Source organism: Setaria viridis, chromosome 2 (assembly GCF_005286985.2).
Source record: "Setaria viridis chromosome 2, Setaria_viridis_v4.0, whole genome shotgun sequence".
Taxonomy (NCBI): Eukaryota; Viridiplantae; Streptophyta; class Magnoliopsida; order Poales; family Poaceae; genus Setaria; species Setaria viridis.
In genome coordinates, this window is record NC_048264.2 from 46,583,596 (window position 1) to 46,598,208 (window position 14,613).

The window sequence follows — 14,613 nt, forward strand, 5'->3', positions numbered from 1 at the left end:
TATAGAAATTTCATAACAGCAGTAATGGCTAATATGTGCATTCTTACCTTTAAAACAAAACTGTGCATTCTTACCTTAAAAAAAAACTGTGCATTCTTTGGTCTGAGTTCTGATATCAATCTCCACATAATACAGATTTTTAAATGAGACATGAACACCTGTAATAATCCATGGCAATGGTGATTAAACAAACACACGTCTATAGAAGCCTTGCAGAGGGCAAGATTTTACTTCTGGATGACAGACGGGAGGAAATTTGAATGGATGTATATTTTCAGGAAATGCAATTCTCCACAAAAAGTGTGTTCTCTTGATTTACACGGGCGGTGAAGCTCACCGATCAAAAGATGAAGATTGCTGGTTACGACATATGAATAGCACAATCTACAGAACATCACATGGCATGGAGATAAAAATTCCACTTGAAGCTATCTGGTGACATAGTCTGCAGACTTCATTTTCCGAGCGCTAGTTCTTTGGCGAGGTCTCTCGTCAGACTGAAGGCTAATGTGTTATGCCATGGAAAAAGGGTTCGGGTAACTGGAAGTTTCCTCCGAAGATCCTGTGCCAAAATTATGAGCAGTTTCAGCGATTGTGAAACAAAAGGTCAAAAGGACATGTAGCAATGACGATATAGCACTGTAACTATTATAACTATCATTTAAAACTGTCCATTCCTGCCTACCTTGAAAGTTGCATCAGATAAATTCAAGTATGATTCCTGCGTGTAAAGAAAACTCAGCATTATTCAATGTTTAGCATCAGTGGCTGATTGGTTGAATATAAACATCAGACAGATTCAGACCTCAAGAGATGACAAATACTCAGACTCATGATGTCGAATGATGCTGGCTATTGAAACCGCAGAATCGTCCGGTGACTAAAATATCAAACATGAGAAATATAATGTCAGAGGCATGATTTAAGTTCACTTCATTCTTTATTCCTTACTTTTCTAAAGAAGAGAGAACCAGGTAGTCCTACAAACTATAGATACTAAATCATAGAAAGTATGCCTAAATGCATGCATTATAACGAAACACGTACATGGAATACTTTTTAAGTTCTAACAAACACCTAAATCAAATAGATACCATGTAGAAGGAATATGCTACATTGTAGAATGAATTATTTTGTGCAGGTGAAACACACCAAACAGGTGACAACCAATGAAACAGCGGATGGACTAAATGTGTGGGGTCAGGAAAGAAAGGATGACATATTAATATTAAGGGCTAAAAATTGAAAATTAATTCATTAACTAACCTGCATTATGGTGGAGTCCTTGCGATCGATGTTAGTATCCAGCTGGACATTTCCCTCTTCAAAATAGTGAGCATCTACCTGGTGTATATGCAAGCGATATTTACACAAAAGTTATCAACTTCTATTTATTATACTAACATAAGTTAGAGCTCTTAGTTTCAGTTAAGTAAAAAAGGCCAACCTGTATCTTTCCTTTAATATCAACAAATTGCAACTCATAATTGAATTCCATAGTCCAAATTGAACGCCAGCTGCCATTGCTGGATGACACAATATTCAGTAACCAGTTGGCCTTCATCAGAGGCTAAACGATTAAAAGAGCAAATCTATAAGGAGCATGCTTAACACAACTCTAGTGATAGGCAGAGCAAATCTATAAGCAATTCTTCAGACAGAGAAATACAAAGAACGTAGAGGTATTAAACATGTCATAAAGTTATAGGCAGATGATAAACAGTATACTCAGTTACTCATGAAAAACCTAATGACCAAAAGTTGCATACTGAATGAAAAAAAATAAGTAGGAATGCAAGGAGACACTGATAGAAAATCAGATTTTAAGGATCTTTCCTGAATAAAGATCTAAACCATAGAGAATATGGAAAATGGTAATTGGTAAATCACCTTAAAGGCTAAAAAGGGTCCATAAAAGTTGAAGTCTCCCTATAATGCAGAACCAAACACACTGATCCATATGTGCAAGAATAAAGAAAACATGATTTCTTTAAGAACAAGGAAAAGACAGAAGACATGAATCGAACAATACCAAAAGTTCTGTGGGCTACGCTTAGCAGCAGAAATAACTACTGCAAAACCGAAATCTGCTCCTGGTCCCTCTATATCTTTTCCACTGGTACAATAAACGGCACAGACCCCTTTGGGATAAGCTTCAGCAACATATTTTGACAATTCAACATCTAAAGCACTCCTGTATTAATACATAAGATTAGGCAACATATGTTGAGTTGGGTGGTATAATATGGAAGCTGAGAATGAGTAAAAGGAAAGAAGTTGAGCTAGTCTACCTAAACTCTTCAATATAAGCTGATGGAAGCTCCTCATCTGCAGCAGGCCTCAATTTTGTACAAGTCTTTTATCATGAAAATACAAAACATTATGGATTCATTAAATGAAGATCTATATTTGAGAGTGACCATATAAAATCTGTAAAACTAGAAAGAGCCCCACATCCATATACTTAATAAGAAACTTCACCAAACACCTTAAGGTAAACTATTCTCTAAGATGATTAGATTGTTTGGTGTACTATGTTTCCTAACATTGAAAAACATCAGCTGTACAGTTGGTATAACAGATCTGTTTAGTATGGCAGGGGAAACACTGTTAGTGCTGTGCAACATTACCTGTTTAATATGATCAACAGTAGCAACTTGAGCAGTCCTGGGGTCCAGATAATTATTCTTGTCAAGCTCCCCAAATGTTGTGATGATTATCTGCACACACACAATTGAAATCAATGTTTCATCAAAATTTCGGCAAGCATAAAGGCATTATACCCAACTTTCATTTGACAGTGACCATTGCAACACAAAATGCCCCTACTTATCATGTTATCAAAGGGAGGGATCTGCCAAAATGTTTTTAAGTTCTCATAAACAACAATTATGCAGTCCGCAGGTGCTCTGAGCCTCTGAATCTAAAAGCATAGTAGCAATGACTGATGCAAAAAGGCAGGATTCCTATGACTTAATTACTAGTAATTTACAGATGGCGATGCTATTGCAGATATAGCCTCCCTTCCCAAAATCATAACCGCTGCGCATATTAAGAATACGAAACGCCAGAGCGAATCAGCAAACAGAAATCAGGAGAGAGATGCTCACGTCGCCACTGCGGTCCGGGAGCTCGAGGGACACGAGGTGGGCCTTGTTGTACTCCGGGAAGGCCTCCGCGGCGGCGGCCTCGTACACCGCGTCGTCCCCCAGCAGAGCGCGCACATCTGCGGACCCACGCCACGCCACGCATTCGAGCAGAGTCAAAAATCGAGCCGGATTGCACGCATAGGATCAGGAGGAAAGGAGGGGGGTTGCCTTTGGCGACGTAGTGGATCTCGCCGGCGGGCGCGTTGGAGAGGAACCAGACGGCGATCTCCCGCTTCTGGCGGTCGCTGAGCGGCTCGCCGGCGCCGCCTTCGTCCGACATTCCGGGCCCTGGAGCGGCTGGGGGCGGTGGGTGAGGGAGGGGAGGGAGGGGGGAAGGCGATGTGGAGTGCGCGGAAAGGGTGGGACGAGGGAGAGGGCGTGGGGAGACGGTGATGGTCGATGGCTACACGGACGGACGGCACGTGGGAGCAGACGGGGAGGCGGGGTGGTGCCGACTCGGGACGGTTGACGATGGTCCGAGTACACATCGGACGGACGGACGGGGCCGGTCACTAGTCTGCGTTCGTTTTGGATGTTTCCCTGCAGGCTATGGTAGAGGAGCTTTCTAGATTGCCACTTGCGTAAAGTTTAAGAAATCTAATTTGTAGACGTGTCAAGTGTCATTATTCATTATAATATTTTTAATCAGAATTTTACAAGTCACACCAGTCTAATAGGCCGGTTATCTTACTGTACCAACGAGAAAGTTGATACCGAACTTGACCCACTGAATCAAAATTACAGTGTAACACTGCTTGAATCACGTCATTTTTCTTCTTTTCATAAGCACTCCGTCTATCTTGCATTTTACCGTATACTCGGTTTTTATTTATTGTGTACTTTTTATAATCTCTTACTTTCACTCATGCAATATTTTTCTCTATGCACTATAACTAGTGCGTGCTGGCACTCTTTTACGGTCGTAATTTCGCACCATCTTTTATCGAGATCTGACAACATCTCGTTAACTCTCCACCGCGCTCGCCTCCTCCACCACCACCACAGCATAGTTATTGAAGTTTGATTACGGGTTTCATTATGATCGCCTCTTACTATGATCCGACTTTCACTGGATTTTGAAATCTAACCTATTTTCACATTCTACCGGTTTATGTGATCCACTCACCAGTAATTCATGAGTAAAATTCTCGGTTTTTAGGATCCGGCTTCAGCAATACTTCATGAGCTTAATTTCAAAGTTTTGATTACGGTTCATGAAGTATTGCTACAAGGTTTTGACAAGGTTTTGCGGGTGACAAAAAGTATCAAATTATCACCGTTTCGATATGTTTACGGTTTGTACTTTGTACCGTAATCGAAATTAGACGCGAAATTACCGGCGGCTACTTGATCCCGTCGATCCCCTGTCCCCGATTTCAAATCCAAACTCCGCCGCCAGCATCCATTTCCCCGTTCGCAGTTCCCTCCCCTCCCCTTCCTCCTCGCGGCCGCCGCCAACACTTCCCAGCTACCGCGCGCACGCCGCCATCCCATGCGCCGCCGTCCCTCGGCGGCATGAGCAGCGCTGCAGCCCGCCACTGCCGCAAGCGCCGCCGCGACGATGCTCACGGGGGCGCCTCCCCGACTCGCCGCCGCCGCCTCCTCGCTCCCACCCCGTTCCCCGCCGTCCGGTGCTTCGGCCTTCGCATCGCGCTCGCCAGCGCGCCTCACCTTCCCTGCAAGCATTGCCACGACGAGAGCACATCTCCGGCTCGCCTCTGCCGTTGCCGCAGCAACCGCCTCCCCAGCACCAGCCCGTTCCCTGCCGTCCTACCGTTTAACCTCCGCATCGCGCTAGCCTCCTCCCCGCGCCGCCGCCGCAAGCTCCGCTTCGACGACGCCCGCCACCACATCTCCACTACCCGCCGCAGCCGCAGACCTTTTTCCAGGGTTAGGCGCTTCCCTGGCCTTCGCCCCTTCGCCCTCCGGTTCCTCCTCGCGACCGGCGCACCAGCCCCCTGGAGTCGCCGGAATCCCGCTTCAGTAAACATGGGTAACCTCATCTCACAGCTGCTGCGGAAGACGACCAGCGACGGTGGCTTGGATGTGCGCAGGGAGCGGCTCGAGGGGTCGCCGGAAGTAGTGGATCTCACGTTGGAGCCGGACCTTGAACCGGAGAAGGTCGATGTCGTGAGGAGGGGAATTGGCGATTGGAGCGTCTCCGCACTGGAGTCTCCAACGCCGCCGGAGAAGAGGGCGCCGTTCCACAATGAGGCACTCGAGTGGACGAGATTGCGTGAGTCAGGATTCGAGGTGAGTCTCTAGGAGCTCAAGCATACTGAATTCCCCGGTGTGCTCTGTGCTGTCCCATAGATACAAGTAGGTAGCCATTATTGATTCATGGAGTATATTGAGAAAACAAACACATGGCTTGTTCATTTGAGTAGTAAATTGGCTCGTGCGCATTAAGGTTTTATGAACTGTGTTCTGTGAAATATACTTGTGGAAGTAGCTCATCTAAATAACTATTGTGCATTTATTAGTTAGGGTGAATACCACCAAAGATCCAGGGTATTGTAACTTCCTTTTGAGCCTTAAATTTCAGTAGACACTATGATCTGTCTGTATAAACTCAATTTTAAAAGTAATCTTCCTTTGGTAGTTTCTACTGTGTCAAACATATAAATTAGCATATTGGCCAATTACCCTTCATTGGTTGTGACTTCTTTAATTAGCTTTTCATATGTAGTAACATCATTGACATGCAAGAATTTTTGTACTTGTTTATTGCAGGATCTGTCCGAACTATTTACACCTCTAACCGACAAAGATGAAAGAGAAGTTAACAATCTTCTATATGATAGTGGTCATAGGTATTCTTTGCATCCAATGCTTGATTTTGTATGCAACTTTTGCTTGATAATGTTGGTGCAATTAAGTGGCATTCTGATTCCTCCTCTCTACTTTTTGCAGTAATGAAATCATAGTGATGCATGAGCCTTCTAACATTGCGATTACTAAAGAAAAACTTGAATGCTTGAGACCTCGTGGTTGGTTAAATGATGAGGTGAATACCTGTACTGATCTCTTCTTCTTCTTCTTCTTTTGAAACAAGTGTACTGAATACCTTTTCTTCATCTGAGACAGAACATATTGAAAGAGATGTTAAATGATGCTTCAACATATCTGTGTGATGCTAGGGTCATATTGCTACCTCTGGTGTTATAGTTTTTCCTCCTTGCAGGTCATCAATTTATATATCGAATTGTTGAAGGAGAGGGCAGAAAGGGAGCCCCAAAGGTTTTTGAAATGCCATTTCTTCAATACATTCTTTTACAAGAAGGTTTGTCAGACCACATTGTCTTTTCTTCCTGTACTGCAAATATAGAATGCCTTTTAAAATGTTGGGCCTATTTGCATATATATATATATATATATATATATATATATATATATAAATCCTATTTGGGACTTATGGTCTTATACTGCATAGGTAGCAAAAGCATTACCAATCAGGGATTTAATTATTGGTTAATCAATGGTTTACGTCTTGTCAAGATGGATCTTGGTTAATATCAGCAAGTTTTGCTATTGGAAATCAGAATGTGAGATTGTACAATAATTTATGAACAGGCATCTACCTCATAGTAGATGGTCTCTTTAACAAGTTAACTGATCTGCATAGTGATAACTTGATTCCGGACCCTTACCTTGAAGCTCACAATATATCTGTTTGGTCTTCTTATGCATATATAAAAGAACATATAGTGATTACCTGATATATACATGTGTTTGGTCTTCTTTTCGTAAATTGAACACATTTTCCTGTTCTCCTGGAGTTCAGAAAATGGCATTGACAAATTAGCTTCTGCCAGAACTCCTTACTTTTTTTATTGCCTCATTTACATGCAAGAATTATACATTATAAAAGATCACCTTTTTTTGTCTTAGCATCCATCTCAGTTTAGCTAGAATACCAGCATATGATTGGAGTCTAACTTTCCTTTAAATTACAAGTTAATTCTTCTCATTTGTTTTAGCATTTGGCTAGTGTCTTGCAGATCTCACAACTTCTTAATTATTGCCCAGCTTACTTGTGGAATAGCTGGTTATGACTATCAGTCTGTCAGAAGATGGACAACATTCAAAAAGTTGGGATATGGACTTACTGAGTGTGAGAAAGTAAAGTTGCTGTTTTTTTCTACTGTCCTTTTCCCCCCTTTTATATGCTTATTTCCCACATTTCAACTGATTGTCATAATTTATCATACAGATCTTTATTCCAGTACATAGAGATATACATTGGTGCCTGGCAGTTATAAACATGAAGGATAAAACTTTCCAATATCTTGATTCTCTTGGAGGTTCGGGCCATGATGTACTGAGAGTACTGGTAAGCTTACCCACCAAACCGAATGTTACATTGCTACTAGAGTTCATTGTCTGAAATGCATGGGGTTGCAAACTATTCCAGTTTTGTGATTATTGTATATACTATTGTGAGGTTGAAGGTCTAAATTATGTTTTCTGTTTGTGCCAGACTAGATATATCATGGACGAATTGAAGGACAAGAGTATAGAGATAGACACTAGTTCTTGGGTGGTAGAAGTATCAGACCGTCTTCCTTTGCAGCATAATGGGTACTTCTTCCTTCTAGTACTGATCACTGCATAAATTCAGTGTGCGATTGTTTATTTCTTTGGTTCCAGAAAAGGAAATCATATAAAGTATTAAATTCCAGTGTTGAGCACAATACTGCATTTTCAACATCCAAGTGTTTTCTATCCTAAATTTATGCTGTACATAGCAATCAGCAGCCTGGATATGTTTGACACCTTTACATTGTTACAGGTGGGATTGTGGTATGTTTATGCTCAAATACATCGATTTCCATAGCAGAGGTCTTGAACCATCTTTCAGTCAGGTAAGTTGATTGGTTAAGTATATTGTTACACGTAAAGTTCTACGAGGAAACTATCTTTATGCATTTACCTTGTTCATGTAGATTGGATTTGTCTAAATGAGCTATTGTTTGCAGGAACACATGATGTATTTTAGGAAACGAACAGCAAAAGAGATTTTGAGATTAAGAGCTGACTGAAGAATGGCCATTGTATGGCTAATATTCTTTGACATCCTGTCAAGTCAGGTATTCTTCTTGCATTTTTTCCAGCAACGATACAAATTAAATACTCCCTCCGTTCCAATTTGTAAGTCATTTTGGTTTTTTAGATACATAGCTTTTGCTATGCATCTAGATATATGTTTTGTCTAAAATTCCAAAACGACTTACAATTTGGAACGGGGGGAGTATGTTTTTCTGTTGAACTCTGGAGATGTTATTATAAGTTGTTGGTGTCAAATCATGTCCATGACACTACATCTTTGCAGGCATGTATTATCTAGGACCTGATTTTGCTAGAGTAGGGAGAAGGGAAAAGATAAGTTGGTTAAGATGATAATGCTTGGCTAGAGAAAATGTATGAGTTCAGAAGTAGTTTGACTCAGTACTCTCACCCTTGTAAGTTGTAACTGAGGTAGTACAAGTAACTGACACATAGTTCGTTTTGTTCCCTTTGACATAAACATAACATATGCTGTTGGAAACTAGAGCCAGCGATTGCATGACTTCAGTGTGGATCTTCGGTTGTGCATAGATGCAGGAGTCCTGCAACCATACGTCCTATGTAAACTCGATGTATATGGACTCAAAGTGGTCCAGAAAAATGATGGAACTACTTCATACTTTTAGGATAAAATCACAAAGGTGAATCAAGAGGGTTACATGTAAACACATGCAATTACACTTGAACAGCCACTACAGTTGCTCTCTTTCTGCAGCCAAGCTAGGAGCACAAAAGTGAACTGCTTACAGGTAAATTCTATCAACAGAGGTTAGATCCAACTTTATTACCAAAAGAGTTGTGGCAAAGCATGATCTACCGACAAAAATCTTGACAAATTGAACCAAGTTTCCACTGGTAGAAACTCACTATCTAGATGCCCAAGAATGCTCTGCACTGTGACTCCCAATGCTCCTTAGCCAGGCGAACACGCTCAACTCGCTCTGATTGCGTCCTCTTCTCCCAGTACTCTGGACAACTGTTGGGATATTAACAATTGTGTATTAGTAATACATAATCAAGAGATGAAAAACAGAGAGCAGTTTTTTTAATCTCTCTTTACTTCTGGGAGGTTGTATAGGCACACTTACCTATGGCTCAGTAGCATATTGAGTTCATCCAGGTGCACAGCATCAGGAAAGACCCCTTGCTGCAATGAAGATAGAATGGTTGTTTGAGCAGTGTCCAAGTATCTGCTCATTGAAATTAAGTGATAAATTGTTTACCTGTCGGCATAGGGGACATTTTGATTTGTGATTTGCGGACTTTAGCCCGTCAACAATGGTCACAGATGCAGCAGAACAGCAGCACAAGTAGCAAAATATGTGACCACAAGAAAGAGAGACTGGATCGAACACTGTGTCCTGCAAAAGCAAGAATAAAAAAGAGAATTGGACGGTGGGCTTAAATATCACAAGGAACAAGAAGTTACAAAAGGAATATTTCTTTCCCATGCAACTTGGACAGTGTAATCAGCATATATTGTTAACGTAAATTTGTAATGGAAGTCCATAGAGCAAAATTGCTCTATCGTTGTCAGAAGTTAGCTCACCAAGCAAATGGAACATGTCAAGCTAATGTCAACATGCATAGAGTCAAAGAGATTGCATGAGAGCGTTGGTCTGTCATCATCGAATATGAGGGAACAGTCACTGAAGAGCTCAATTGCAGCCTTGTTCTTCTTGCTCCTTCTCAAGTTCATGTAGAATGCCATCAGCTCACAGAGCCATGGGGATTGAAGTATCTCAATGTGCAGACTCTGAGCTTGAGCTTTGAATTCTTGCCCTTGCTTTGAGTAATGTATCTGGAAAAGGAGTTGCTTTTACTTCTTTGTGAGTGCTTACTACTCACACCTAGTTATTATAATCTGAAATGCAAAGGCAGATGGATCTCTTTTTGTGTGTGTGGATTTAGCTCCTTTTCAGTCTATAAAAAATGGTAATGCAGCTCAAATATACAGTTACCCTAACGATAACGCACCCTATAGCACCTTATGCACTTCAAAAAAACAAAGGTCCTGGTAAATGTATGCAAACTTGGTGCACGCTTTCTAGTTATTTTATTTTTTTCTAGTATTATATTAAGAGAATCGAAGTGATATTGTTTTCTCATCTCAGGTACTAAGAAAGTGCAAGATGCTTGAGTCGAAGGTCATGCCTTGTCATACTTCTTCAAAATCTTCCTCATGGCCACGGCATTTATAATTGCATACGTAACCAAGTCTTTGCCTTGCTGTATCAATTTCCCATGGCTCTCGTCACCCTTGCTGGTGAACCACATGGCGTATTTCTTGAAGCCTGACGCCAGGTGCAATTCCAGCAGCTTCTTGGCCTTTGCGTTGAAGCAACCGACAACAGCCGACATCTCATTCAGAAGAGATGGAAAGAAACTCCCATCGCACACTGCACGTTTGTTAGAAATTCTTTAGTGAACCAAAAATGACAGGCAATATACAAAAGAGGTAGGCATCCCCAAAGTCATCCCCCAAAATCAGAGTAGACAAGTCTTGGTTAAAAAAGAATGCGTCATTCAAATGCTAGATCGACACGGTGGATGACAAGTGGCCTTTTGTTTACAGATGCCATCATCTTCGGCACCTCTGCACTGGAAGAGGGTAAGCACTTGCAAATTATTTGACAGGTAGTACGACCTAGTGCGGCCAAGGGCCAATGGTTGCACCACAGACACCGTTTACCGAGATATATGCTACTGTATTTTTGGTTGATATAATCTACATTAATCCAGGACTAAAAATTTGCAGTGCCGGTAGAGAAATCTCCAACCCACAATATAGGCCTTACCTTCAAAACAGGCGTATGCATATAGATCGGGTGAAAAGCTAAACGAAATACAACTGGCTTATGCTCCAAGGGTTGTTTTCAACGGACAAAGCAAACTTTTGGTTTCAAGAATGAAAGGTCAGGATGTTGTCATGTTGATAAACAAACCATGAAACCAGACATTCACAAAAAGATATTGCAATAGGAGGAACGTCAACAAGGTGAAGTGAGGTGGACTTTGTCAGGAAGGATCGACTCGTAGAACTCGAAATATAAAACTTGTTGAACTCGTAAAACCATAAGACAGGTGCCAACAGGACGGGGTATGTGTTCCGTGAAGAAACTGTCGAGCGGATCGAACCTGCAGGCATATGACGCGCTTACAATGCAAAAATATTGCCACCTGACATCGAGCAGTTGCAATCCTGCTCAAAGGCTTGGTGTCCTTTTGCTTAAGCGAACGAAGTGAAGGTTTTTTTTAATCTACTTGCTTAACGATGGAAATTGGCTCAGAGCAGGAAAGGAAATGAAGACTAGCAAGCTAGTTTCGTGTTTTACCAGAGCAATGCCCGGGGCAGCGGTCGGCGGCGGCGGGGGAGCCAGCGGCGGCACCGTCGTGGGAGCGGCATTTCTTGAGCATCTTCTTGAGGCGCTTGAGCCCCACGGCGGGGAGCTCCGCCTCCATCCCCTTCATGTACGTCGCATACTTCTTGGCAAACTTCATGTGAAACTTGGTGGTTGGCTGGGGCTCTGGCTGAGCAAGGGATGAGACGCGAGTAGGAGGTGGCGGGATCAGAGGAGTCTCGTAGGATCAACGGGGAGCGAATGGGATTGCTGCGGATGCTTCGGATATGATGGAGCTCGAGCAGAATGCATGCCAAGATAGGGTCGAGGAAAAGGGAGGTCGCCCACGGGCTCGTGCGGCGTGGTTGACGGGAGTGGGAGGCTTTTTGCAAGAGCCGAAGCCGACGGGCTCCTCCGCTTTCCTTTATAGGAGGAGGTGACAGGTGAGCCAAAGGAAAGGAAAGGAAGGCGCCGGATGGCAGAGCCAAATGCATTCCATGTCTTCTTTTAGTAGTGGGGTTGGAAAGGACTTGCCTGCTCGCATACGCCGCTCGTTTCCTGCCATGCTCTACTCTGATGCCGAAATGCCATTTCTTCGGGAAGCTTTCTTTTCCTGCTTTGATGATGCATTTCTTCAAGGAAGCTTTTGTTTGTTTCCCCGGTTTGATGATGCGCGCTTGGGCACCGCACGTGTAGCTGTAGCAGCTAGCCTGTGCTCAATCTATGGATTGAACGCATGTTTAGGGTCGTATACGTCGCGGGACGCTGGATTTCCTTCTAGTGTCCAATTCTTTTCCAATTCTAGTGTCCAATTCGATAAACGCTAGCAGGTCGCACCGTTTTTCAACACGACTGCCGTCTAATCAATTCCAATTCCGGCATGGTCTCTATCAGCCACGTGTATCCCGAATTCCGTAGCGCTCTCTTTGGCCTCCACAGGGAATTTGACCCAGTACTGCTTTTTTTAATTAAGGAAAAATATCCGACCTCAACCATTCTCAGTGAATGTCTACAGCCAAACAGAACAGAAACAAAAAGTAGCACTTGGCTACCGCCAATGTATGGCAGAACAAAGCATTCAAATGAAAGAAAAACTACAGACTCTAGCACTGAAGCCTATTCTTGACTTTCCAACCGAAGTTGCTGAAAATCGCCATCACTGTGACTTCCAGCTTTTAACCGCTTTCTTTTAGATTAATCTTCTCTTCTTTAGATAGCAGTGACCAACTTCTTGTCCACTGCATATAAGAGTTAGGGGTGTTTCTGTTGAATACAACATCATTTCTACTCAACCAAATAGCCCAACAAAGAGTTGTAGCTCCCAAAGAATTTGATTTCTAAGCTTCAAAGAGAAATTTCTAAGCCAAGAACCCAATAGATTATAGACACTACTTGGTGGTTGAATACCGAAAGTAATACGCACAACATTCCAAACAAACCTTGCTATATAACATTCAAAAAACAAATGTTGTATAGTCTCATTACAACTACAGAAGTAACATTTGGTGTTGCCTTGCCATTTTCTTTTAACTAGATTATCCTTTGTTAGAATGACCCCTTCTTCAAATACCACAAGAAAACTTTAATTTTGAGTGGTATTTTTAACTTCCATGACACACACCTTGATGGTGTTCCCTCAGTCCTCATTAGGTCTGTATACATGGACCTAACTATGAATTTATTGCTCTTATTCAGATTCCAAACAAACACGTCATCCTGCTCGTTCAGCGAGCAATTTGCCACTCTTGCAACCAGATCAAACCATTGAGCCAATTTGTTTCCTGTCAATGCACATCTAAAGGACACATTGAGAGGAATTGTGCCTAGCACTTAAGCAACAGATTCATTTTTCTTCCTAGTGATGTTGTACAAAGAGAGGTATCTATCCATTAAAGTCTCATTTCCAACCCATAAGTCCTCCCAAAATCTAGTTTGGTTGCCACTTTGGATTTTAAAACGACCTTTGGATATGAATTTAACCTCCATGAGGCCGGATCAGAATTATGAGTCCCCAGTTCCTTAGTAACCTGTGTCAACATCTTATTGTTTAAATACTTTTGCCTGAGCAAATTTTGCTAAATACCATCCTCGTGTACGAGTTTATATAGCCATTTGCTTAACAAACACCTATTCTGAAATTCCAGATTAATAATTCCTAGCCCACCCATACTCTTTTGTTGACACAATATACTCCATTTTGCCAATCTGTACTTTTTCTTGTGTTCAGCAGATTGCCAAAGAAACAAGATCTGTAATAGTCCAATTTTCTAAAAACACCTTTAGGTATTCAAAAAATGACATCATGAACATAGGTAAGCTGGAGAGTATTGAGTTTATTAGCACTAGTCTTCCTCCTTCTGATAGCATCTTGCCCTTCCAACTATAAATTTTTTCTAAAATCTTTCTTCAATCAAACCCCAATCTTTATTTGATATCTTATGGTGATTCATTGGTATGCCAAGATATCTAAAAGGGAAGGATCCTTCTTTACAGCCAAAAAGCTGCACATATTCTCCTACCACTTCCTTAGCATCCCAAAAAAAACAATTCACTCCTGTGAAAATTGATTTTGAGACTGGATAACTTTTCAAAGGCACATAGCACCATTTTTAAATTTTTATCCTGCTCTAAATCATTTTCCATAAAGATTATTGTATCATCAGCATATTGGAGGATGGATAAGCCTCCATCCACCAAATGGGGCACTAGGCCCCTAAACGGGTTATTCTCTCTAACCCTTGAGATCAGCACTGCTAGCCTATCTGTCACAACGTTAAAAAGAATGGGTGACAAGCGATCACCTTATCTCAAGCCCTTTTTGGTTTGGAAGAAATGCCCAACGTCATCATTTACTTTGATTCCCACACTGCCCCCACTCACAATGTTCTCTATCTAGTTACACCATAAAGGAGAAAAGCCCTTCATTCTTAAAGCTTGTTGTAAGAAATTCCAATTTACTTTATCATAGGCCTTCTCAAAATCTAGTTTGAGAATAATCCCATCTTTCTTTTTCCTATGGAGCTCATGAATCATTTTATGCAAAATGACTACCCCTC

General features: G+C 41.8%; 3 protein-coding genes across 12 annotated transcripts; 1 reads left to right on the forward strand and 2 right to left on the reverse strand.

The window, feature by feature from the left end:
• Positions 1-15: 15 nt before the first annotated feature.
• Positions 16-3,493, reverse strand: LOC117842420 (F-actin-capping protein subunit alpha). Of its 2 annotated transcripts, XR_011897455.1 has the most exons (11): positions 3,318-3,493; positions 3,111-3,226; positions 2,631-2,720; positions 2,292-2,356; positions 2,033-2,194; positions 1,448-1,526; positions 1,267-1,344; positions 806-880; positions 686-721; positions 338-562; positions 16-158 (listed from the first exon to the last, which is right to left on the reverse strand). XR_011897455.1 is itself a non-coding variant. In XM_034722877.2 (10 exons), the coding sequence occupies exons 1-10, from the start codon at positions 3,427-3,429 to the stop codon at positions 455-457; spliced, it is 921 nt and encodes a 306-aa protein (XP_034578768.2). In that variant the 5' UTR covers positions 3,430-3,493; the 3' UTR covers positions 252-454. The 2 variants fall into 2 exon arrangements, 1 of the variants encoding a protein (XP_034578768.2); XM_034722877.2 differs by lacking the exon at positions 16-158 and having other exon boundaries at positions 252-562.
• A 665-nt stretch (positions 3,494-4,158) lies between these two features.
• Positions 4,159-11,839, forward strand: LOC117842418 (uncharacterized). Of its 5 annotated transcripts, none has more exons than XM_034722873.2 (10): positions 4,178-5,402; positions 5,883-5,962; positions 6,063-6,156; positions 6,334-6,432; positions 7,179-7,271; positions 7,363-7,482; positions 7,630-7,730; positions 7,942-8,014; positions 8,129-8,239; positions 10,331-11,839. In XM_034722873.2, exons 1-9 carry the CDS (start codon positions 4,665-4,667, stop codon positions 8,189-8,191), a joined length of 1,461 nt encoding a protein of 486 aa, XP_034578764.1. In that variant the 5' UTR covers positions 4,178-4,664; the 3' UTR covers positions 8,192-8,239; positions 10,331-11,839. The 5 variants fall into 5 exon arrangements, 4 of the variants coding, with proteins under 4 accessions (XP_072147789.1, XP_034578764.1, XP_072147788.1 ...); XM_072291687.1 differs by lacking the exon at positions 10,331-11,839 and adding an exon at positions 8,843-10,038; XM_034722872.2 differs by lacking the exon at positions 10,331-11,839 and adding an exon at positions 8,482-8,700 and having other exon boundaries at positions 4,181-5,402.
• LOC117842419 (probable E3 ubiquitin-protein ligase BAH1-like 1) lies at positions 5,294-11,717 on the reverse strand. 5 transcript variants are annotated; one of them, XR_011897454.1, is made up of 11 exons: positions 11,552-11,717; positions 10,371-10,615; positions 9,766-10,017; positions 9,440-9,577; positions 9,305-9,363; positions 9,084-9,192; positions 7,708-7,756; positions 6,865-6,922; positions 6,304-6,465; positions 6,165-6,227; positions 5,294-5,451 (listed from the first exon to the last, which is right to left on the reverse strand). XR_011897454.1 is itself a non-coding variant. In XM_072291690.1 (7 exons), the coding sequence occupies exons 1-6, from the start codon at positions 11,715-11,717 to the stop codon at positions 9,087-9,089; spliced, it is 966 nt and encodes a 321-aa protein (XP_072147791.1). In that variant the 3' UTR covers positions 6,864-7,756; positions 9,084-9,086. The 5 variants fall into 5 exon arrangements, 3 of the variants coding, with proteins under 3 accessions (XP_072147791.1, XP_072147790.1, XP_072147792.1); XR_004637506.2 differs by lacking the exons at positions 5,294-5,451; positions 6,165-6,227; positions 6,304-6,465 and having other exon boundaries at positions 6,864-6,922; XM_072291690.1 differs by lacking the exons at positions 5,294-5,451; positions 6,165-6,227; positions 6,304-6,465 and having other exon boundaries at positions 6,864-7,756.
• Positions 11,840-14,613: the final 2,774 nt, after the last annotated feature.

What these genes read in the sequence shown, in the direction of transcription:
- LOC117842418 (XM_034722873.2), top strand. Translation starts at nt 4,665, where the DNA reads ATGAGCAGCGCTGCAGCCCGCCACTGCCGCAAGCGCCGCCGCGACGAT. An exon ending in TGCGTGAGTCAGGATTCGAG is followed by an intron (nt 5,403 to 5,882) that starts GTGAGTCTCTAG and finishes TGTTTATTGCAG; the next exon opens with GATCTGTCCGAACTATTTAC. An exon ending in TTGAACCATCTTTCAGTCAG is followed by an intron (nt 8,015 to 8,128) that starts GTAAGTTGATTG and finishes TATTGTTTGCAG; the next exon opens with GAACACATGATGTATTTTAG.
- LOC117842420 (XM_034722877.2), bottom strand. Translation starts at nt 3,429, where the DNA reads ATGTCGGACGAAGGCGGCGCCGGCGAGCCGCTCAGCGACCGCCAGAAG. An exon ending in GCTTATATTGAAGAGTTTAG is followed by an intron (nt 2,195 to 2,291) that starts GTAGACTAGCTC and finishes GTATTAATACAG; the next exon opens with GAGTGCTTTAGATGTTGAAT. An exon ending in AGGACTCCACCATAATGCAG is followed by an intron (nt 881 to 1,266) that starts GTTAGTTAATGA and finishes TTGATATTTTAG; the next exon opens with TCACCGGACGATTCTGCGGT.
- LOC117842419 (XM_072291690.1), bottom strand. Translation starts at nt 11,717, where the DNA reads ATGAAGTTTGCCAAGAAGTATGCGACGTACATGAAGGGGATGGAGGCG. An exon ending in TTTTGAAGAAGTATGACAAG is followed by an intron (nt 10,018 to 10,370) that starts GCATGACCTTCG and finishes CTCCTTTTCCAG; the next exon opens with ATACATTACTCAAAGCAAGG. An exon ending in TGACATGTTCCATTTGCTTG is followed by an intron (nt 9,578 to 9,765) that starts GTGAGCTAACTT and finishes TTGCTTTTGCAG; the next exon opens with GACACAGTGTTCGATCCAGT.